The sequence below is a fragment of the Balaenoptera acutorostrata genome, chromosome 17, assembly GCF_949987535.1.
Source record: "Balaenoptera acutorostrata chromosome 17, mBalAcu1.1, whole genome shotgun sequence".
NCBI lineage: Eukaryota > Metazoa > Chordata > Mammalia > Artiodactyla > Balaenopteridae > Balaenoptera > Balaenoptera acutorostrata.
In genome coordinates this window covers 38,760,991-38,785,760 of record NC_080080.1, presented here as the reverse complement: position 1 = coordinate 38,785,760, position 24,770 = coordinate 38,760,991, and the positions used below count along the sequence as shown (strand labels likewise).

At 43.0% G+C, this 24,770-nt stretch overlaps 1 protein-coding gene across 6 annotated transcripts in view; it reads left to right on the top strand.

Annotated features, from left to right (window-relative positions):
• Nucleotides 1-24,770, top strand: part of MATN2 (matrilin 2) — a 155,277-nt gene that overhangs the window by 52,550 nt on the left and 77,957 nt on the right. For all 6 annotated transcript variants that reach the window (XM_057532129.1, XM_057532130.1, XM_057532127.1 and 3 more), the window contains one exon: nucleotides 9,541-9,663. In XM_057532129.1, the coding sequence (XP_057388112.1) occupies nucleotides 9,541-9,663 (123 nt within the window). The remainder of the gene's footprint in view (nucleotides 1-9,540; nucleotides 9,664-24,770) is intronic.

The following is a 24,770-nucleotide window of genomic DNA, read 5'->3' as shown; positions in this document are numbered from 1 at the left end:
ACTCCTCCCAGCTACCTCCAAGCCGAGCTCCTGCCTCAGCTTTCCCAGCAGGTCAACTTGCCCTCTCCCCAGTTTCCTGCTTCTGCCACCGTCTTCTCGTCCTTTTCTCCTCCAGAAGGGCAGGGCGCCAGGCTGCCAACCCAGCCTCCACACTAGTCCCTGGAAATGGGAAACAAGCCTCCTGACCTGGTAAACAGTGTCCAATCCAGCTTTGCCCACCCGCATTGGTCCCTGTCCCCTCCAACTGCCATGCTTCTTCGGTGGGAAAACAAAAGCAAGTATCTATTCTGAAATGGCTAGTATTTCCCTGGAGTCTGCATGGAGAATGACCTGAAGGACCAGACTCATCTCCAACTCACCGGGAGCAGGAACCTTTAGACTAGTTCTCAGAATGTGACAAAGCCTAGAAACACCCCCCAACCACCAACCTCCCCCGACCCTGTCAAAGCCTCAGGAAGGAAGTACGGTGTGCTTTTGACGTCTTTTTAAAAAATTCTCTGCTGAAAGCTAACTTCAAAAAGCAGAGACCCCATGAATTCTTGACTCCAAAATCAAAAGTTTTACTTAAAAAAATCAAGGCCATGAAGGAAAAAGAAACTTTTGCTCTGCAGTGTCACTTGGAAAACATTCAGAAGTGCCATTTCCCTGGCGCCGCAGAGGGGCTGGGTCTCTGTGGCGTGACGTGGCCTGAGTCACCTGGAAAACTTCAGCCAGTAGAATGCACTGCAAACATTTTTAAGGTTTTATGACTTTAAATGACTTCTGCAGAATTTATATTCCCCCTTTCCTGGAAATATTAAAAAAAGAAATTGGTTCTGTAACAGTTTTGACGTGTTTATTCAGTTGTCTTGGAAAAATGTTAATGGATGAGTTCTTTTATAAGCTCTCTGAATTGCTCAGCAAAGGGAAAGGTAATATGAGGCTGAGGATGTGGACTTGTTCGCAGAAGAAGCTTCTCTGTGCTTTATGGCCTGGCAGCAAAATTAAAAGGCAGTTTGGCTACTCCCGTTTCTGTAATCTTGAAGGTCTAAGAAAACATCAGTATTGTGTCATTCATTCATTCATTTGTTAGGGCCCGGGAACTGAATCCCCCTTCCTACCCCACAGAAGACCAGCTCCTGTCTCTCCTCATTGCAGGGCTCTGCTGAGCAGACTTGTCAACTGTCTTGAAAGGTGAAGGAGGCGGCCCCGGGGCCTCTTCATCAACCGTGCAGTAAGGATCGCAATAACTAACATTTACAAAGCACTTTCTCTTGTGTTTTCGCACTTTATCCTCACGAAAATCTGGGGAGGCAGCACGATGCTATCCCTCCCTTTCACAGGACTGTAAACTTGTTAAGTGAATTCCCAAGCAGCCAGGAGATGGTGGGCTCTACTTCCAAACCTCTTGCTCATTTCATTCCTCTTCGCATTGGGAGATAGAAATTCCTCTTTTAAGGTAAACGGCTTTCTGCAGACAGCCTCCGCGGTCCAGCCATGCTAGGCACACCAGCTCAGAGGTTGATATTCATCTCGGAGTTTGATGGGAAGCCTTTGCGATGGGGAGGGACAGACTGAGATTTCAATGACCCCACCTGCCAGCTGTATAGGTGCTGAGCACATCTGTAAACTGGGGATTTTACCTGCAGAGAGTAGATGTGTGAACAGGGGTTATAAACTGTAGAGCCCCATTCAGTGTGTACCATGTTGTGTATGATTACGGTCAAACACACGGAGGACCAGCAGGGTAGGCAGATGGCCTCAGCTTTGACCTGCCCTCCAATCCTCAGACAACAGCGTCTACCATGTTGCAGATGGCAGTTCTCTTGGGTTTTGGAAGTCTCATTTGTTCCTTAAACATTTATTGAGCTACACTCTGAGAATAACAGCCAATTTTGTCCTGGGCTAGGTACTTTCCAATATGTTATTTCATTGAATACTTATAACAGCCCTGTGAAGCAGGTACTATTATTACCCCATTTTACAGAAGTAGAAACTGGGGCTTAGAAAGGACAAGTGGCTTCAGGTGGCAGAGTTGGAGTCTCTCTGGCTTCAGAACTCTTACCCTCCACCTGCCAGGTCTGAGGGTTTCAGGCTGGTGGGAAGATGCTCTCATCCCAGAGAAATGGGATGTTGGCTATATGAAGTATGCACTTCAGAGGCCTTGGGAAGTCACCTGTCACTGGGGGCCCTCTGATCAAAGAATGCCAGGGTCTGCCTAGGGAGTCCAGGAGAGCTTTAAAGAGATAATAATGATTATACCTAACACTTATTGATATTAATATGTGCATTGCTGTTTTGCGCTATTAGTGTATGTTAACTCATTTTATTCTCACAACAAACCTGTGAAGTAGGTGCTCCTATAATCCCCATTTTACAGAAGAGGAAATAGAGACCCAGAGGAGTTCAGTAACTTGTCCAAGGTCACATAGCACAAAGTGGCAGAGTTGAGGTGTGAACCCAGGCATTCTGGCTCAGAACCTACATCTTAACTACTATGTGCTACACAGACTTGAAAGAGGAGTAGGGGGGACTTCCCTGGTGGCCCAGTGGTAAAGAATGCAGGGGATGCGGGTTCGATCCCTGGTCAGGGAACTAAGATCCCACATGCCGTGGAGCAGCTAAGCCTGTGTGCCTAACTACTGAGCTCGCGCGCCTCAACTAGAGAACCTGCGTGCCGCAAAGTACAGAGCCCACGTGCCCTGGAGCCTGCGCGCCACATCTAAGCAAGAGAAAACCCGCACGCCACAACTAGAGAGAAGCCCGCACGCCGCAACGAAAAGATCCCGCGTGCCTCAACGAAGATCCCGCATGCTGCAACTAAGACCCGACGCAGCCAAAAATAAATTAAATAAATATATAATAAATAAATCTTAAAAAAAAAAAAAAAAGAGAGTAGGAGTTTACCGGCTAGAGGTGTGTAGGGAGGGCGATTGCAGTAAGCCAGGAAAAGAATGATATTTTTAATAGTTTTTTTCTATTTCATTTAAAAACAAAAACAAAAAAATGAGTCCAGAGTCTCTGTTAATTTCGTGACCTGCTAAGGAGACACAACCCACAGCTTGAGAAATGCTGATGAGAGGCTAGGCAGGGACGTGGAGGTCCAAGTGCACCTAGAGAAGGGATTTCAGAGGGAAACTGAGCGGAGGCTTGTGTGCTTTTGGGCAGAACCGAAAACCGCTGCTGGATCGGTGGATCGGTGGGGACAGGGTATTTCCAGGAGTGATCAAGACAGGAACCTTTATCGTACAGTTAGGAAGAGAGTAGGCTCTTGTGCTCACTGGCTGTGTGGACGTGAACTTAGGCACAGCGGTGGCTTTGTACCCACAGGCAGGGAATTCCCACACCAGCCACAGCTGGGGGCAGGAGGGCTCCTGAGGTTGCATTCTCAGGCCGCTCCGAGACCTCCAAGAGAATCTTAGAGGCCTCCTGTGAATGAGGCCCTGTCTACAAGATGACCGAAACCTACCCATCCTGGGGCCCACCATTTCTGCCACCCAGTGAGAGAGGACACTGAATCTGGGGGCTGGAAAATGCATGTCTATCCTGAGCCTTCTGATGACTTGTAACCTGGGCAGGGCTGCCTTTTTTTATTTTTTGGCCGCACCAAGCAAGTTGCAAGATCCTAGTTCCCCCACCAGGGAGTGAACCCTCGCCCTCGGCAGTGAAAGCGCAGAGTCCTAACCACTGGACCGCCAGGGAATTCCCAGGGCTGCTTTTACTTAACCTCTTGGTATCTGCTTTATCAGGCACTATTGAAGGCCCTAACAGTGTTCCTAAAACACACCTCCCATCAACCAGCCCGGGTAAAGTCCACACTTACTGCAGCCCTTCAAGGCCCTGTTGCTAAGTGGGAGGCCAGATGGACTTCCACAGGCCTTGACTTTCCGTACCCAGTAATTGTTCCTTTCAAGACCCCCAGTCAGCCCACCACTCCTTTGATCATTCCTTTAGTCAATCACACAGTCATTAATAAACATTTATGAACATTCAGATCGCCTGGTTAAAAATCCAATCCTGCCAAAGACTTAGTCTGCTGATTAGTGATTTCTCCCGCTGAATGCAAAGCCTTGACCCAGCTTCAACCTACAAGGCCTTCTGAGGTGTGAGACCACCTGCAGGCCACCGTAGGAGGCAGGACTCTTGTGCCCCCTTCAGTCACATCACAAAGGCCTGCCCCACGGGAGGGCAAGGCATTAGGGCCAGATGCTCTTAGTATCACCGATTCCTCATCTGTAGAATTTTTCAGGTGGAAAATTTTTATACTACCTTAGTAAAAATGTTTGGGATTCTTTTGGTTGAAAGTAATAGAAATTCAACTTGAACTAGCTTTAGAAGGGCGGATTGTGTTATATTACTCATGGAAATAAGGAGACGCATAGTGAATGACAGCTTTGCTTTCTCTCCATCCCTACTCTGCTTCCCCTTGGACTTCTCTGGTCCATGGGCAGAGAGCATGCACCCTGTCAGCCCCCAGATATGGCTTGCCCTCGGTATAAACCCCCTTTTCCTCAATTCTAGTGGCTAAATGCCAAGAAAAGACTCTGACTGTCAGACCCTGAACACCCAACAGTGGCCAGGAGAGGGGCTACCTCACACCAACACAGCCGCTCCCCCAGTCAGCACGCATTTGGAATGAGAAGGAAGGCAGCTTCTAGAAAATAATTCAATGTCTGTACTGAAGGTCCCTGGACATCATACATGCCTTGATTCTACAGGTAAAGAAATAAGCCAAAAAGAGCTACGCAACTTACATGAACTTCCCTCACTTGTTCGAGGCAGAGGGGAACTAGAGCACCTGTCTTCTGGCTTCTGACCCAGTGCTCTTTCCATTACACCAGGTTTCTGGTTTCAGTTTCTTTTGTGGTACGTGGGGCAGTCTCCTGGGTCCAATTTCTTTTATGGTACATGGCCAAGACAAGCCTTAGTAACAAGCTGTCACTCCAAAACCCTATGCAATAGTTCTTTTAATTTCCCTATTTGACAGGTGAAGAAAGTGGAGTACAGAGTAATTAAGTAATTCATACAAGGTCATGGTGAAGCTCAGCTGTAGTCTTATTTCCAGAAGCCTTTCTCATCACCACTGTGCTGTCTGCTGCCCAGCAGGTATTTTCTCTGCCTCACATCTCCTGTCAAAATAATTATCTGTCAGGGTCTCGGTGAGAATTCAGGCAGCAGGGTCATCACTTGGGCCTCATACCAGTGGATAACCGCTGTGTTGCTGGTTGTCTAGACTTTAGATTTTCTTCATTATGGAGGAAAATAGTGACATGCTGGGAGTTGCATAAGAACGCCTCTATGCCCGTGGGTAATTTGACTCCAGCAGCCTAGGAAAAGAAGAGAGCCTTCCAGGGTGCAAAGCAAATGCAAATTAAAAACAGGATAATGATTTTTCCCTCTTAACATGGTCAAAATCTTAACGTTTGATAATCCTGAGTGCTGAAGTTTTGAGGAGGTGGGAATCATTACTCTCATGCATTGCTGGTATAAACTACCTTGCAAGACAGTGAGGTGATATCTATTTAAAGTAGGACCCAGGAACTTCCCTGTGGCGCAGTGGTTAAGAATCTGCCTGCCAATGCAGGGGACACGGGTTCGAGCCCTGGTCTGGGAACATCCCACATGCTGCGGAGCAACTAAGCCCGTGCGCCACAACTACTGAGCCCGCGTGCTGCAACTACTGAAGCCCGCGTGCCTAGAGCCACTGCTCCACAACAAGAGAAGCCACCACAATGAGAAGCCCGTGCACCGCAACGCAGAGTAGACCCCGCTCGCCACAACTAGAGAAAACCCTTGCGCAGCAATGAAGACCCAACGCAGCCAAAAAAAAAAAAAGTAGGACCCGGTCCTAGAGAAACAACTGCACATGTGCTCAAGGAGATGTGTTTAAGAAGATTCATCACAGCATTGGGAAAGCAAAACTGTTGACTGGTGGGGAAATGGCTAAATATAATGAGGACTAGTCATATGACCAATGGATAAAGCAATTAAAAGGAAGGAACTAGATCAAATGTATTTGATCAAAGCTAAGGTGTACAGTTGATTCTCATTGTTCTTGGTAATTATGTTCTATAACGTCATGGTGAACACTGACTGAAGTAGCAAGTGCTGAACCACAGCTCCTAGGGGAAATACAGATTTAGGTTCCTCGGAGCCTCTGGTCCAACACTGTTGTCAACTGATCAATACATAATCTTGTTTTATGTGTGTTTCTGTGTAAAGACACCTTATTTATATACTGTTGATTCATTAACATTGAGTTCACAGCCAACAGCACTATCACTCTTGCCCGGATGAAATTTATCAAACACACATTTTCTCCATAAGGTACATCATAGCCTCCTTGCACTTAGGAACACCAGACACACTTCACTTCAGCAAACACCAACACTTCAGCACTACACTTGGGGCCATTTGAAACAGCAAAATCATCAACAAAAAAGCACAAAAATGCAAACAGTGTGGCACTTGAAAAGGATACTCATTCACAGTCTGAGAGCAGAAACAAGAATGCAGAGAGAGCATCGTCTTGTTCAACCTCAGCTGGCGACCTAAATTTTTCATCGCTCTGAGTGCGTCCACGAATGATGATGAAAGCACTCTGAGTATTGATTTTAGGGTTACAAATAAACGTTTGCAAGTAGGCAAATTCTCAAATATGGAATCTGTGAATACTGAGGATCAATGTACGTGTCCTCACACTTTAACATCTCTGAAATTGGGTGCATCTTAGATTCCATGAAAGATAGTATATATCAATAGAGATAGAATCTGTTATTAATGCTGAGTGAAAAACCAAGGTGAAGATGAATATATATAGGATGAACCCAGGTATGTAAAATAAAACAAAAGTCCACCATGCTTCTCCTTTGCTACATACAGTTAACGCATATCAAGCATTCCCTTGCGCTATGTTTTAAGCACTTTACCATCTTAATTATTTGTAACCCTTACAAGGCCCTTATGAGGTTGGTACTATTTTTACTCCCATTTAATATAAAGAAGTTAAGAAAATTGCCCATGGTCACAAAAACAGATATTTCTTTCACTCTGAAGTAAAAATGACTGATTGGATTTAATCTATGAACTTTCCTAACATTATTTGTATCCTAACAGGAATTAAAACACAGTCAATCATAAACTCAGAACAATCATTCTAAATTGTATTATGAAGTAAAAAAGTTTTACCTTCACTTACTGCCCACCATGTTTCTTACTTTGAAGTAAAGGGACATATACTTAAGATATGCCATCGATTTCATCAATAGCTGAGTAGCTTTATAAAAATATATTTCTACATATGGACATCCTTTTTGTTTATGACAACACTTGCATAAATTGTACTCTGCTTATGCTGATGCTTGTTAACTTTAAATATGTTCAGGTTGAATTACATGGAGTAAAGTCATAAATTAAGATGTAAAAAACAAAACAAACAAAAAAAAAGATGTAAAAAACAGTAAGAATTTTCATGAGCTCCAACAGACTTATGCGTGAATCAATGTATCTGAAAGCCGAGGTACTTCAGAAACTAAGTGCAGAAATATTTTATTTATTTATTATTTTTAATTAATTAATTAATTAATTTATTTATTTTTGGCTGTGTTGGGTCTTCATTGCTGCACATGGGCTTTCTCTAGTTGTGGCGAGCAGGGGCTACTCTTCGTTGTGGTGCGTGGGCTTCTCATTACGGTGGCTTCTCTTGTTGCAGAACACGGGCTCTAGGCGTGCGGGCTTCAGTAGTTGTGGCACGCGGGCTCAGTAGTTGTGGCGCATGGGCTTAGTTGCTCCACGGCATGTGGGATCTTCCCGGACCAGGGCTTGAACCCATGTCCCCTGCATTGGCAGGTGGATTCTTAACCACTGCGCCACCAGGGAAGTCCCCATTATTATTATTTTTAAAATTTAACTTATTTTTGGCTGCGTCGGGTCTTAGTTGCGGCACTTGGGATTTTCTTTGAGGCATGCAGGATCTTTTGTTGTGGTGAGCGGGCTTCTCTCTAGTTGTGGTGTGCAGGTTTTCTCTTCTCTAGTTGTGGTGCGCAGGTTCCAGGGCACGTGGGCTCTGTAGTTTGCGGCACGTGGGCTCTAGTTGTCCTGTGGCATGTGGGATCTTAGTTCCCTGACCAGGGACCGAACCCGCATCCCCTACATTGTAAGGTGGATTCTTTAACACTGGACCACCAGGGAAGTCCCAGAAATTTTTTTTTTTTAACATCTTTATTGGAGTATAATTGCTTTACAATGTTGTGTTAGTTTCTGCTTTATAACAAAGTGAATCAGCTATACATATACATATAACCCCATATCTCTTCCCTCCTGTGTCTCCCTCCTACCCTCCCTACCCCACCCCTCTAGGTGGTCACAAAGCACCGAGCTGATCTCCCTGTGCTATGCGGCTGCTTCCCACTAGCTATCTATTTTATATTTGGTAGTGTATATATGTCCATGCCACTCTCTCACTTCGTCCCAGCTTACCCTCCCCCCTCCGCAGGTCCTCAAGTCTATTCTCTATATCTGCGTCTTTATTCCTGTCCTGCCCCTAGGTTCTTCAGAACCACTTTTTTTTTTTTTAGATTCCATATATATGTGTTAGCATACGGTATCTGCTTTTCTCTTTCTGACTTACTTCACTCTGTATGACAGACTCTAGGTCCATCCAGAAATATTTTAAATAGAGACATAAAGATTATGGAAACATATGAGTGCATTTTTTAACTCCAAAAATTTTTATAATACTTTTGCCTATTAAAAAATTACATTGGGGGCTTCCCTGGTGGTGCAGTGGTTGAGAGTCCGCCTGCCAATGCAGGGGACACGGGTTCGAGCCTTGGTCTGGGAAGATCCCACATACCGTGGAGCAACTAGGCCCGTGAGCCACAACTACTGAGCCTGCGCGTCTGGAGCCTGTGCTCTGCAACAAGAGAGGCTGCGATAGTGAGAGGCCGGCGCACCGCGATGAAGAGTGGCCCCCGCTTGCCGCAACTAGAGAAAGCCCTCGCACAGAAACGAAGACCCAACACAGCCAAAAATAAATTAATTAATTAATTAATAATTTTTTTAAAATTACATTACTCTTGGGATTTATGATCCTGAGAAACCGTTGATTCTTTACCACATCCTCATTTAACTAATAGCTTTTCCTCCAAACCCGCTGCGGCCTACCAAGTCCACATGTTAGTCAGAGCCACTCCTGGTATCAGCAAACTTTCTGATCCCTCTGCCCACCGACTGGATAGTATTAATTGCACTGTGAAATTGCTGTTTTTGTAGGTCGTTTTTGACCTGTGTTTAGTTGGATATCAGCAATCTCGTATGGCTCAGCCTAACATCATTTCCCTTTGACCCTCTGTGGCCCCCTATCTATATATTGCTGATGGCATTTATGTAGAACTGTCTTGTCCTACCAGAGGCTACCCCTTGAGGGGAGGGACTGCAGCTTGTTTCTCTTTGAGTCCTGCTCATTCCTTCACAGCGTAGATTCTGGATGAATATTTGCGAGGGGGATGCAGTTAGAGAAGGCATCATCGTTGCCTTAACTTGCCGTGTCTTCCCTTTCAGCGGTCCACATGTGCAGCATCCTGGAGCATAACTGCGCCCACTTCTGCATCAATACTCCTGGCTCGTATGTCTGCAGGTGCAAACAAGGCTACATCCTCAACTCGGACCAGACGACTTGCAGAAGTAAGATTGCTTTGCTGATATATTTCTTCTGTCCTCCTCTGCTCTCCCACTCTCTCCTCTTTTATCTGGGCCCATTTAATTCATCTGTGGTCCCTCCCCCAACCAAGTCATCATTTCCCTAAGGACAGAAACGAGGTTTTGTAACTCGTGCATTTTGTGTTGACCCCTGGTCCCCACTCTGCCTTCACAGTGCTGAGGCCAGAGCCAGGCACACAGTAGGCCATCAGGAAGAGTTTGGAAGATCGTTGGAGGCTCCTTCTCAGAAATAGCCTCCTAGAAGTCATTTTGCTGAGGTTGAGTATTTTACAAAGATATTCTGATAATGCTAAATCAGAAAATTTAATTGATTAAGACCCATCACCCCAAATCACCTTTTTATACACTGAAATATTTACAAGTAAAATGATATGATGTCAAAGATTGGCTTCAATATAATTCGGTGTTGAAGTAGGTAGAAAAAAAAAAAAAAGAAATAGCCTCCTTGAATTCATGAGCTGCTGTCCTTTACTTCCAAGCTGTTCTTTAGGGGGGAACCGCTGAAGAGCCTTTTCATCCGCTGTCTCTATTGACTGTGCCCTGAGGAATTGTTTCTGTATTTTATTCTCTTCCCTGAAGCGTGGATTTAGGATGAGCTACTAACATTGGCTGGGAATGATTATTCGAGTTCTGTTTTAGAGGTGTGCGGGGACCTCATTGCTTTGGTGAGGGATGCTTTATAGGTCTCCTAAATAGAAAAGGACAGACAGATATAAAGTGTTAATAGAATGCACATTCTCTTTTTTTGGCCAAGCCCCAAAACTAGGCAACATACTGACATTTGAGGCACATGAGGTAATCCGCCTCTTAGAGGAGAGAATTACCCATACACTGAGTGTTGTGCCTGTAATTTTTTTTCAAGTTATAAATAAAGCCACTGTGTTAGCCCACAGACAACCAGACTTCCTCAAGACATGAGGAAGACTGGCCCACATGGAGGCAAATAAAACTCAGCTAATCTGACATGTAGGTCATGCAATGCGTAATTGTTATTATACTGCATGGTAAGCAATTAAGCACTAATGGAAAACAGTTTGCACAAATGGCTATGATTAGTATCCCGTTTATAGAGCCAAACCACATTTTCCTTTTGTCTTCTCACTTTTCTTTGGGTTGAGAGTGGTTGGCCAGGGGCCCCCTGACCCCCAAGATTAGGGAACATCTGCTCGACTTCTCCAGTTCTGTGGCCTGTAGAAGCCCAAAGCCCTCAGGCTATGTAAGTCCTGGGGGACCCTGTGTTCTCCGGCTCCTCCAGGATGCCAGATTGTTTGTTGTGTGGAGCCTGAATCATCCTGGCCTTCCGCTTGAACCTCTGACCCTTCTTCAGTTTCCACAACGAAAATCACTCGTACCATATGCTCATGGGTTTAATAGAATTTACTGGAGGACTGAGGGAACCCAGGCAAGGTCGCCTCACATACTGCTCAGCAAACAACCTAAACATCTTCTTAGACGTGCCCCATCCTCTCCAGGAGCCTCCCACTCAGCGTTTCTCTGCACAGCACTCAGCCTCCCTCCACCTTGCTAACTCCCATCCTGCCCTTCCCTTCCCCGGAGCACAAAAAGTTCTTCTCCTTGCGACCTGCCCCGGTGATCCGCTGGGATCCGGGCATCTGCCGGTGTCCACTTTCCATGGTCTGGCTTAGTCAATCCAGAGGAATTTGGAGACCAGAAACTAAAAAATAAAAAGTTTGATGTCATGAGCTGGGCCTTCCCCACACAGCAGGTTTGCCAGCCCCCCGCCTGGTCCCACCTCAAGTCCTGAGGCCCCAGGCTCTCCCAAGGTCGGTCTGGCCTTGGCTCCCTCCTGTTCTCGGGCTGTGGGTGCAAAGAGCATGATGCAGAAACTGCCTGTGTTCAGACAGACTGATTTGGGTGGAGGAGCAAGGAGGCCCGGGTCAGAGGGGCCTGAACCCAGGCAGTGGTTCTCAAGCTTCAGTAATTAAGAGTCACCCAGGGGACTTCCCTGGTGGCACAGTGGTTAAGAATCTGCCTGCCAATGCAGGGGACATGGGTTCGATCCCCGGTCTGGGAAGATCCCACATGCCGCGGAGCAGCTAAGCCCGTGCGCCACACCTACTGAGCCTGTGCGCCACAGCTGCTGAGCCTGTGTGCTGCAGCTACTGAGCCGTGATCTTGGTCTGGCGAACAGTGCAAAATTGTGCCAAGGAGAGGCTGTTCTGAGCCGCTCGCGGGGGCCTGTCCCTGCCGACGTGGAGAGAGACTCACTGGGCCTGGAGGGGAATGAGACACAGCTATTTCCAGTTTTGAACCTTTAAGGTGTTCCAGGCCCCGTACAAATTACTAGAAATCAAAGAGTGAATAAAACAGCAGTGTTTCTGCTCTCTTGGAGCTACATTCTTGCATGGAAGTAAATTGGATAAACAGTCAAGGTAGTTACGGTCCAAAGTGATTGCAGCCCCTGCCCAGCTCAGTGTGCCGCACAGGACGTCTGGCCTAACTAACTATAGCCACTCATTAAGTGTTTCCCATGCGCCAGGAGCTCTCCTGAGTGCTTCATACTCATCATCTCATTAACTCTGACATTGAGCTCTTCAGGTAGGTTTAGCATTCTCATTTTACAGGCAAGGAAAATAAGGTACCAAAAAAGATTAGACTATTTACTCAAGGTCCTGTGGCTAGTAATGAGACCAAACCAGAACCCAAATCCTATTATGTGTGACTGCATGGGCCTAGCTTTTACTCACCATTCGATACTGTCCCATGATCCTTGAGGTGGAAGGCAACCCTGCAGCCAGAGACACTCCTCCAAGCCCACGAGGACAGGCAGGTTCAAAGGCTCACTGTTCCCAGGGGAGACTCAGAACTAATTCACCAGGACTAACATTCAAATGATTGTCGTTCCCCCAAGTTAACTACCAACTCCTGTGATATTGTCATTGTACAGGATGATTGTGAGAGGGACTCTTAGGTGATGGCCTTCAAACACACACACACACACACACACACACACACACACACACACACACACACACTATACCCACCATATTCTATTCCAACCCTGCCTGTGTGGAGAGAGTAGGCAGACACAGCTGATTCATAGGTTCTTCGAGTGGAAACAGACCTTGTCTATCAGACTGTTAGCTCTCTTTCCCACTTAACCCAGGAATTCTGTTTCTTCCTGGTGTCCCACAGTGATGGTGCATGTCCAACCATCATCACCCATCTGGAACACCAGGTCATTACAAAGCACCTGTATCCCACCTCCAGATAGCCTGGATCAGTGGTCGAGCTGAAGTCCTACTCTCTGTAATTCCCACCTTTGATCCTATTTCTGCCATCTGAAGCTGTATACCAAAAAGTTTATTTCCTTTTCCAACTAAAAAGAGAAAGCCCTTTGATTATTGAAGAGTGTAATCCCCTACCCCCGATTAATTTTCTCTTTTTCAGGGGAGGCACGAATACATCTTTAGATGACTTGGATTTGGGTCTTTTCAGTCCGGAAACCCTCTTCTGGACACCAGTTAGTCAGTGTCTCAAAATGTGCCCTTTCATTTAGAGACCAGATCAAGCACATTAAATAATCTTATGTTCAAAGTTTTGCCCACATGAGCAATTTGGAATGTATTGGAGGCAACATTAAGGATTCTTCTGTTCTCCAAAAAGGCTTCCCCATCCAAAACCATTATATAAGGTATATGCAAAAGCACTACCATAGTGCATAGCTCATAGGGCTCAATAGAAGTTTATGTTCTTCCCTTTCTCCATTTAAAAACGTGGGGGGAGGCGATCCTCATGAAGTGTGCCTATCTTCACATGTCTATTTCCCTCTACCATTTCCCTCCCCTTGAATTCTTTTCCCACTAACAAGAAGGAACTTTATCTTGTTTTCTTTCTTTTTTAAAAAATAAGGAATTCTCCCTTTCTTTGCCTCCCTTCTGGAATATTTAATCTATCTGGAAGAATAATGAAAATGCAACATTTAGAAAACTTCACTTGGCAAGAAAATGTAACTTTCTTGTGCAGCTTTCTCATTTTTTCTCTCTCAAGAAACACACCAAATGCATTTTACAGCTTTCATTGTTCAGATATGTTCCTGACATTATTTTCCCAAGCTACATAAGAGATTTAATAGCTTTTATTTTATTTATTATTTTTTGGGGGCCACACTGTGCGGCATATGGGATCTTCCCTGACCAGGGATCGAACCTGCGCCTCCTGCAGTGGAAACATGGAGTCTTAACCACTGGACCGCCAGGGAAGTCCAAGATCTTTTATATTCGAGTTTAATCAAAGGGCATGACCCCTTTGATGTGACAGAAAAACAGTCACATTATTAAAAAGGGAAAAGAAAGCTATAACCAACATTTTGAATGTGAATGCAAAAATTATTAAAAACTTATCAAATAGAATCCATATATGTAATGTAATGTAATCAAGACCAAATGGGATTTATCACAAGAACGCAAGGTTGGTTTAACATTCAAAAATCAGTCAATATATGACATGATACTATACATAGAAAATCCTAAAGATACTACCAGAAAACTACTAAAGCTCATTAATGAATTCAGTAAAGTTGCAGGATACAAAATTTTTTTTTTTAACTTATTTTTGGCTGTGTTGGGTCTTCGTTGCTGTGCGCGGGCTTTCTCTAGTTGCAGCGAGTGGGTGCTACTCTTTTGTTGCAATGCGCAGGCTTCTCATTGCAGTGGCTTCTCTTGTTGCGGAGCACGGGCTCTAGGCACGCAGGCTTCCACACTTGTGGCACACGGGCTCAGTAGTTGTGGCTCACGGTCTTAGTTGCTCTGTGGCATGTGGGATCTTCCCGGACCAGGTCTTGAACCCGTGTCCCCTGCATTGGCAGGCAGATTCTTAACCACTGCGCCACCAGAAGCCCTGTAGGATACAAAATTAATATACAGAAATCTGTTGCATTTCTATACACTAACAATGAACTATCAGAAAGAGAAATTAAGGGAACAATCCCATTTACCATTGCATCAAAAAGAATAAAATACCTAGGAATAAACCTACTTAAGAAGGTAAAAGACCTGTACTTGGAAAACTATAAAGCACTGATGAAAGAAATTGAAGATGACACAAATAGATGGAAAAATATATGTGTTCTTGGATTAGAAGAATTAATATTGTTAAAATGACCATACTACCCAAGGCAATCTATAGATTCAGTGCAATCCCTATCAAAATACCAATGGCATTTTTCACAGAACTAGAGCAAATAATTTTAAAATTTGTATGAAACACAAAAGACCCTAAATAGCCAACACAATCTTGAGAAAGAAGAACAGAGGTAGAGGAATCACACTCCCTGACTTTAGACTGTGCTACCAAGCTACAGTAATCAAAACAGTATGTACTGACACAGAAACAGACACATAGATCAATGGAACAGAATAGAGAGCCCAGAAATAAACCCACACACTTATGGTCAATTAATCTATGACAGAGGAGGTAAGAATATACAATGGAGAAAAGACAGTCTCTTCAATAAGTGGTGCTAGGAAAACTGGACACCTACATGGAAAAGAATGAAATTAGAACATTTTCTAACACCGTATAAAAAAATAAACTCAAAATGGATTAAAGACCTAAATGTTAGATCAGAAACCACAAAACTCCTAGAGGAAAACACAGGCAGAACACTCTTTGACATATATCATAGTAATATATTTTTGGATCTGTCTCTTAAAACAAAGGAAATAAAAGCAGAACTAAGCATACGGGACCTAATTAAACTTAAAAGCTTTGCACAGCAAAGGAAACCATTGACAAAACAAAAAGCCAACCTACTGAATGAGAATATTTGCAAATGATATGACCGATAAGGGGTTAATATATAAAATATATAAACAGCTCATACAACTCAACATCAAAGCAAACAAACAACAACCCAATTGAAAAATAGGCAGAAGACCTGAACAGACATTTTCCCAAAGAGAACATGCAGATGCCCAACAGGCACAGAAAAGAAGCTCAACATTGCTAACCATCAGGGAAGTGCAAATCAAATTCACAGTGAGATATCACCTCACCCCTGTCAGAATGGCTATCATCAAAAAGAACACAAATAACAAATGTTGGTGAGGATGTGGTGAAAAGGGAACCCTCATACACTGTTGGTGTAGCCACTGTGGAAAACAGTATAGAGGTTTCTCAAAAAACTGAAAAAAGAACTACTGTATGATCCAGCAATTCCACTCCTGGGTATATATTTGAAAGAAACAAAAACATGATACATGCACCCCAATGTTCATAGCAGCCTTATTTACAATTGCCAAGATATGGAAGTAACATAAGTGTCCATCAACAGATGAATGCATAAAGAAGATGTGATATATGTATACAATGGAATACTACTCAGCCATAAAAAAGAATTAAATTTTGCCATTTGCAGCAACATGAATGGACTTGGAGGGTATTATTATGCTAAGTGAAATAAGTCAGACAGAGAAAGACAAATACTGGATGTTATCACTGATATGTGGAATCTAAAAAATACAACAAACTAATGAATATAATAAAAAGAAACAGACTCACAGGTATAAAGAACAAATTAGTGGTTACCAGTGGGGAGAGGGAAAGGGAAGGGGTAAGTAAGGGTAGGAGATTAAGAGGTACAAACTATTATGTATGAAATAAGCTACAGTGGACTTGCCTGGTGGCACAGTAGTTAAGAATCCGCCTGCCAATGCAGGGGACACGGGTTCGGTCCCTGGTCTGGGAAGATCCCACATGCTGCGGAGCAACTAAGCCCGTGCGCCACAACTACTGAGCCTGCGCTCTAGAGCCTGAGAGCCACAACTACTGAGCCCATGTGCCACAACTACTGAAGCCTGCACACCTAGAGCCCATGCTCCGCAACAAGAGAAGCCACCCCAATGAGAAGCCCGCGCACCGCAACGAAGAGTAGCCCCAGCTCGCTGCAACTAGAGAAAGTCCTTGCGCAGCAATGAAGACCCAATGCAGCCACAAAAAAAGACTACACACACACACACAAAACTACAAGGATATATTGTACAACACAGGGAATATAGCCAATATTTTATAATAATTATAGAGTAAAACATTTAAAAATTGTGAATCACTGTATTGTACACCTGTAACTTATACAATATCAACTATACTTCAATAAAAATCAATATAATTCAATTCACCCTATTAACAGATTAAAAAAATGAAAATATATAGGATCATTTCAATAGATGCCAAAAAGCATTGGACAATACCCAACGTTTGTTCATGATAAAACCTCTCAATAAACTAGAAATAAAGGGAAATTCCTCAACCTGATAAAGAGCACCTGTGAAAAAACCTACGGTTAACATCATACTCAAGAGTAAAAGACTAAGTGTTTTCCTTTTAAGATAAGGAACAAGAAAGTATGTCCACTGCCACACTTCCATTCAACATTGGACTGGATGTTTTAACTGATACAATAATGAAATAAAAAGAAATTAGAAAGTCATACAGATTGGAAAGGAAAAGGTAAAACTGTCTTTATTTACAGACTATGTGATTGCATATGTAGAAAAGCTAATAGAATCTTCAAAAAAGCTACTAAAATGAATGAATTCAGCAAGGTTGCAAGATAAAAACTCAATTTACAAAATTATTTGATTGTATTTTTATATACTGGCAACAAAACTCTGAAATAAACATTTAAAAGGTACCATTTTACACTAGTATCAGAAATATAGAAATTAGGGATAAATTTGACAAAAGATGTACATTGACAAAGGCAAAAGATGTCTGCAGTAAATTAAAGAAGACCTAAATAAATGGAGAGATATGTCAAATCATCGAATAGAAGACTTACTATTGCTAAGATGTCAGTTCTTTCCAAAATGACCTATAGATTCAAAGCAGTCTCTATCAAAATCCTAGCAGAATTTTTTGGGTAGAAACTGATAATCTGATTCTAATATATAAATGAAAATGAAAAAAATTGAATAGTCAAATACGATTGATTCTTATTATTCACAATAGTTATGGTTTATAAGTCTCTGTTAACATTGAACTAGTGATTACTGGATCATCGTTCCTAGGTGAAGTACAGGGTTCGTTTCCTGAGAGCTTCTGGCCACAACATCTCACCAATCGATACAGAACCTTGTTTTATGGGTGTTTCTGTTTAAAGACACCTTATTGAGTGTATATTGTTGATTCATTAACATTGAACTCACAGCCAACAACACTATTACTCATGCCTGAATGAAGCTCATCTAACACACATCTTTCCTCCAAAAGGCACATCACGGCCTTCTTGCCTTAGGAACACTAGACAGCACTTCAACACTACTGTTAGGGGCCATTTTACACAGTGGGGTCACCAATAGAAAGCACAAAAATTTTAAAAAAATATGGCCCTAAATAGAACACAAAAAAGATGCTTATTTACAGTATGAGAGCTAAAACAAGAAGTCAGAGCATTGCTTGTTTGACCTTCACTGGGAAAGTGCATTAGGTGGCTCAATTTTTTCACCACTCTGTACAGATCCGTGAATGGCCCTGAAAATGCTACAAGTATTGATTTTGGGTTCCAAGAAAAATTTTATCAAGTAGGTGAATTTGCAAATATGGAATCTGCAAATAATGAGGATCAACTAAAACTTTGAAATAAATAAAGTTGTGGGGATCAAATTATCTTACTTGAGGACTAACTGTAAAGCAATAGTAATCAAAACAGTGTGGTATTGGTGTAACGATGGACATCACCTGAGCAGAATATAGTCCAGAAATAGACCCACACGCATATGGTGAAGTGATTCTTGACAAAGGTGCCAAGGCAATTCATGGGGAAAAAATAATGTCATCAACAGATGGTGTTATAACAATTGGATTGCCATGTGCCAAAAAATGAACATTGACCCTTACCTCACACCATATACAAAAATTTATTCAAAATTGATTTTAAATGTTAATATAGAATAGAAACATTTAAATGTCTAGATGAAAATGTGAGAAAGAATTTTGATGACCCTGGGTTTGGCAAGGATTTTTTAAATAGGACACAGGACATAAAAGAAAAATTCAGTAAATTGAACATCATCAAAATTAAAACATTTGCTCTTCCAAATACACTGCTACTAAAGGGAAAAGGTCAAGTCACAGACTGGAATTAAATATTTGCAAATATATATCCAACAAAGGACCTTAGAATTTATAAAGAATTCTTACAACTCAATAATAGAAAAATAAACAGCCCAGTCAAAATGGGCAAAAGATTTGAATAGACACTTAACCAAAGAAGATATATACAGAAGAGATGCTCAAACTTATTAGATACTAAGGAAATACAAAATTAAAGCCACAATGAGATACCACTATACTTCCACTAGATTAGATACATTTTAAAATATTGACCATGCCAAGTATTAGCAAAGTTGGGAACAGAATTATCATTGTTCCTGGTAGGAATGTAAAATGGTTCAACCACGTTGGAAAACAGTTTAGCAGTTTCTTACAAAGTTAAGTATGTACCTACCATAATTCCACTTTTAGGTATTTACTCAAAAGAAATGAAAGTTTATATCCAAACAAATGTTTATAGCAGCTTTACTTGTAATAACCTAAAACTGGAAACAACCCAAATCATCAACAGGTGAATTCTTAACAAATTGTGATATATGCATACAATGTAATACTACTAGGCAATGAAAAGAATGAACTATTGACCCATGCAGCAAGCTGGATGAATGTCAAAATAACCATGTTGAATGAAAGAAATGAGACCAAAAAAAAAAAAAAAAAAAAAAAGAGTACATATTGTAGGATTCCATTTATATGAAATTTTAGAAAATGGTAACTAATCTATGATCAGCAGATTAGTGGTTGCCTGGGGCCAAGGGGAGAGAAGGGACAGGTGGAGGGATTACAAAGGGGCACTGGGAAACTTTGGAGGTGATGGATATGTTATCTTGATTATGGTGATGATATGTTGGTATGTCAAGTTTACCAGCTTGTCTATGTTGAATATGTGTAGTTTATTGTATGTCATTTAAATTCAATAATATATATGTATGTATATATATGTATTTTCAGAACAGGGTGGTTTGAGAAGGTAACTGGTGCTGAGACAGAAGGCTGCAAGAGAAGAGACTGGAGAAAGAGTCATGGAACAATCAGGGAAGGCTTTGGGGAATAGGGGTTTTTCTAGCAAGTCAAAGAAGAGAAGAGAAATGTAGAGCTTGTTGTCTTTAGGGGATGCTGACCGTACAGGCTGCCTATTTGGAATAGTTTGGGACATTAGTGGGGGATGAGGAAACGAATTTAAGCTGGAACAAATTATGGAGTGATTTGATTCTCAAGCTGAGTTCCAGCTGCTGTCTCTGGTGGATAGAGGGGCTGAACACAAGGTGTCAAGGGGAAAACCACATTTTAGTAAATTGACCGTGGCAGTAATATATACCTAGGATTAGAATTAGGATTAGATAATAGGTGCAGAAATACCATCCATCCATCCACTCATTCGTTCATTTATTCATTCAATACTTACTGATTCCCCTCTGTGAGCCAGATGCTCTTGTGGTGTGTGGGAGAAAAGTAAGTGTTTTCTCTTATATATTTGAGACCCAAGACCCTCCAAGAACACTCAGATCTTGGCTTCGTTTGTGCTCTGCACGTGCAGAGCTGAACATGGACGATGCAATGAGTTTACAGTTCAAATCAGTTCAGTCAATTCAGTGCGTGTGTTTCTTATGCCCATGGAATTAATTAGGAGATCACAGCAATAATTCCCGCCCCAGGGAGGAGTTTATGACCGAAGATGGGGAATGGTGGGTGAGGGGTGTTAGAATTAAAACTGATAAATAACTTAAGAGAGGAAACAAGAATTTAAACTGATAAATAACTTAAGAGAGGAAACCAGAATTTAAACTGATAAGAGAGGAAACCTGGTTTTGCGGGGAAAGCAGTGAGTCCGGGCGAGAGCCCACACAAGTGGTTGGATGCATCTGGAGATGAGGGTTAGAGTTCAAGAAAAATGCCTGGCTGGATACGCTTGGTGGTGCTAATTGGCCCTGAAGATGGTTGGAATCTTGGAGGGATTGTGGGAAAGGGGAGGGAGTGGGAAAGGGAGTGTGGAAAGGGGAGGTCAAGGTCTCAGCTTCGGGTCAGCCCACAAAGCTGAGACAGCGCGGAGCAAGTGCAAGAGCAAGCAGACTGCGTGCGTGCACACAAACAGGCGGCTTTGGGGGTAAACTTGTTAGGAATGCAAATTCCCAGGCCCTACTTACCCCAGACCTACTGAATCAGGGACTCCAGGGATGCAGCCTAGGAGGGTGTCTTTTAACATCCTTTTAAAGCCCTCCAGGGGATTCTGGTCAAGTTTGAAAACCACTGCTCCTGCTGTTTTAAACTAGATCTCTCCCTGGGAGATTCCACTCCGCAGGGAGTTCATAGTGAGAACGTGATGATGTGACTGACAGCCGTTTGGAAATTGCAAAGCACTCTGCATGACTAGGGCATTATTCGTTCACGCTTATTTATTATTTTGATCAACCTCATTCAGTCAGATTTACTTATGTTTTCAGGCTTTGTTTTGGGGATCCTCCTCTTTTCCCCTTCTGAAAAGAAAACTAAAATCTCGTTCATGAATTGGAGAACTGATTGAAAAAGAATGAAGCCGTTGGGAGAGGAGGGATGCGAGGTACAGCTGGAGTTTGCCTGGAAGGACGGGTTTGTTTTTCTGGGTGACATTGGGTTGGTGGTGTTTCTTCCAGCAGAGAAGCACAAGGCTGATGGCTCACAGTTACTGCTGAAAGTCTTTAAATCCAAACCGCAGCTGTCAAAATAAGATTACGGCTTTCAGATATGATGAAAGAAGGGGGATGGTCCCCAAAATGCAGGCTTAGTTTTGGCAGGTGTTTGCAGAGCCCTAACTCCAAGTGAGTTTTCGGGGTTGGAGCAGGCAGAAATCGCATTGTTTCCCAGCTGAGTGAAATAACAGTTCTAATAATACATTTCTCTTCTCTCTCGCTGTGATACATAATTTCTGATTTCTACATCTCAGGCTAAATAGCAGCAGGAGCCGTAAAAAAAAAGTGGAGCATGTCTTTAAAGGTGTTCATTTTGCTTTAAGTCCAGAGGAGAAATTAAACTGTCATTGGTGTCAATAGCATGCCATGCGGCTTGTCTCCAATTCTGAAAAGTCAGTAAAAAGCCTTTGATTTTGCCCAGGATGATGTCAGGCACAGCCACTGCAGTCTTTGTCCCGTGCTTCTCATCCAGTGTAACCAGATGGAAGTTTTCCAAGTTCTTCGGCCGAGGCGCTGTGCTAGGGTTTCAAGATCACACACTGAGGAAGGCCCTTAAATCTAGAATGGCTGTGAGCCTCAGGGGAACGCTAGGGCAGGATTTGAGCATAGCCCTGGGGCGCTTAGTTATCAAATCCTCACTGATTTATTTCACTTGGGAAGACTGAGCAGATGCAGCTAACATCCCTCCTAAAATTCTCCAGGAAACAAGAGAAGCAAGCAGATTTTGCTGACTGTCAGCTATATAGGCTAACATTTGCCCTCTGGCAAGGCATTGTTTGAGTTTGTTGAGATCTTTTGTTATAAAATTCAAAATTGCCTACTTTGCTGTGTCAGATCAATTCAGCATAGAACTCACAAACCAAAACTTAGTCACAGATACACTGATGTCATTTAAAGAAATCTGAATCTAGTGGGGGGTTTCATAGGCACCCAATAAAGTGATATTATATTAGAATTGTGATGTAGGCAAAATTTGGTTGGGGTTCACCTTTCCTCCATGCTTAACTAGGCCTGCACCACCAAGACCTTTCTTTACCCTAAACTAGGAAAAAAGGAGACTAACATTTGTTGAGTACCTCCCATCTCTCAGATGCTTTATCATCTATATTATCTCATTTAACCCTGCAATAAGATGTTTTCTCCACTTAATTATTTAACCTCTATGAAAATTCAATCTCATAGAAATCACTTATATGAAGTCACACAGGTCACCTCGCTGAAGCCAGGTCTGGCTCCAAAGGCAATATTCTTTTCATTCTATCCGATTGCTTCCCTTAAGCCCTATGGAAAGAAACATAACTGCCCCTTATCTCCTCCTCCAAGATTCAATCCCCTTGATCCCTACTTTTTCATATTACCTCCCTCAGGTTCTTGTATAAAATAATCTTTTCTGTGAGACCACCTTCTGACCACACTATTTAAAACAGAAGCTCCCTTTCCTCCATACTCCCAACCGCCCTTTCCTGCTTAATTTTGTTCTATAGCACTTCTAAGATCTAACGTAATATATATTTTTACCTGTTTATGTTGTTTATGTCTGACCCCTGTCCATGGTATGCTAGTAAATGTTTAACAACCAGATCTCCAGGGGGAAAAGCTCCAATTTGTAATGTTCACCAATTCCTGTGTTGTCAATACTACCACCATGGCTGATTTCAAGCTACCCACTTGGCCTTGCTGAATGCAGAGTTGGGAAGAGGTGGGCACGGTCTGTCAATGTGAGTCAGTAGGAGCTGGCTTCCCACTTGAATATCTGCTACATGAGGACAGAGATTGATTGATTTTTTTAATCTATTTTATTCACTGTTTTTTTCTCAGCAGTTTGAGCAATTTGACGAATGAATGAATGAATGAATGAATGAATTCAGTCATTCAAATATATTTTTAAAAATTGACCACATGCCAAACACCATGCTAGTTATTTGAGCTGGAGGGCTGAACAGAACAAGCACTGCCTTCAAATGGCAGGGGAAGTAGACATGAATTTAACAATTGCAAAGTAAGTGTTAAATTATAACTGTGATAGGGGAAACCGTGAAGGGGAACTTGACCTCTAAAAGGGAGTGGTCAGATAAGAGCCCCCCATCCCTGAGTACTCCAGGCTGGTGACTGTCAAGTCAGATCAACACATGTCCACTAAGCACCTGCTATGTGAAGTGTGTGGTATCACAGGCACCCTGAAGACCACCGAAGACTTATCCTGTGCCTTTCAGAGCTTACAGCCTGGGTAAGACTGATGAGTGAGGAATGACTGACAACCCTGTATTTCAGGTGTTGGGTCCATTCATCCATTCATAAGCACTTAATGAGCACCTACAATGTGCCAGGCACTGCGCTAGGTACCAGGGATGCAGCAGACAGCAAGGCAGCTGGTTCCTTAGCTGTCATGAGAATTCTGGTGTCTGCAGCTGGGGGCTGGCTCCCCGATGTCATTGTACTCTTCTGGGAGAGGAATATCTCTTGCTGGGGACGAGGAGAGGTACAGAGACTCGGGAAACATTTTATTCCCATCCCGCTCATCTTCCCAGGACCCCATTTCTGGTGGAGGAGATATTTTAGGACTCTAGGAACATCCCTGTTGGGAGGCAAGGGGTATGGGACTTTGTCACCGTTCATTCAGTAGACGAACACTTATGGGGCACCAACTACACGCGCTAGGACACTGGGGAATCAAAACTGTGTCAGACCAGATCGTTCTCATGGGGCAGACAGACCTGTGATCCGGTCCTTCTAATGCTGTGGGCTAAATGCATAAGTGCTCTAGTGGAGCTGTGTGTATAGGGCTAGAGGAGCCCAGAGGAAGGAGACTCTAAGCCCAGCCAAGCTGAAGAAGGCTTCCTGGAGGAGGTGACATCGGGCTGAAGTCAGAAGCCATGAGTGGGGGTAACGGGGTAGAGAAGGCTTGGAAGGGTAATGGGAACTCTGAATCCACTGCTTCTCCGACGTCCACGGTTTTATCACCCTTCAGTGAAATCCTCCCAGGCTGTGAGAAAAAGAAGTGCTGTTTTCCTAAAGAATAAGGAATCATCCAAAAACATCTGTATTTGTTTCAAATGGAAGTGACCACTGCCAGAAAAACAACAAAGTTGTTTTGTGAGAACCTAGTCTGTATTTACTCCTTACTCTTTGTTTAATTAAATTAATCCTGCATGGTTTCCTTTAGGACAGTACAGATCACTAGTGGCCATAAATCCCCAGTGTTCTAAAAACAGTATGAAAGGCCTGAGGCCAGCTGGCAGGCCTGCTGTTTGTGGGATCGTTCTTCTGGAACGCAAGCCATGATCCTCCCGTTCCAACCACACTTTGCACCCTCACTTAGTGTCCGGGGTC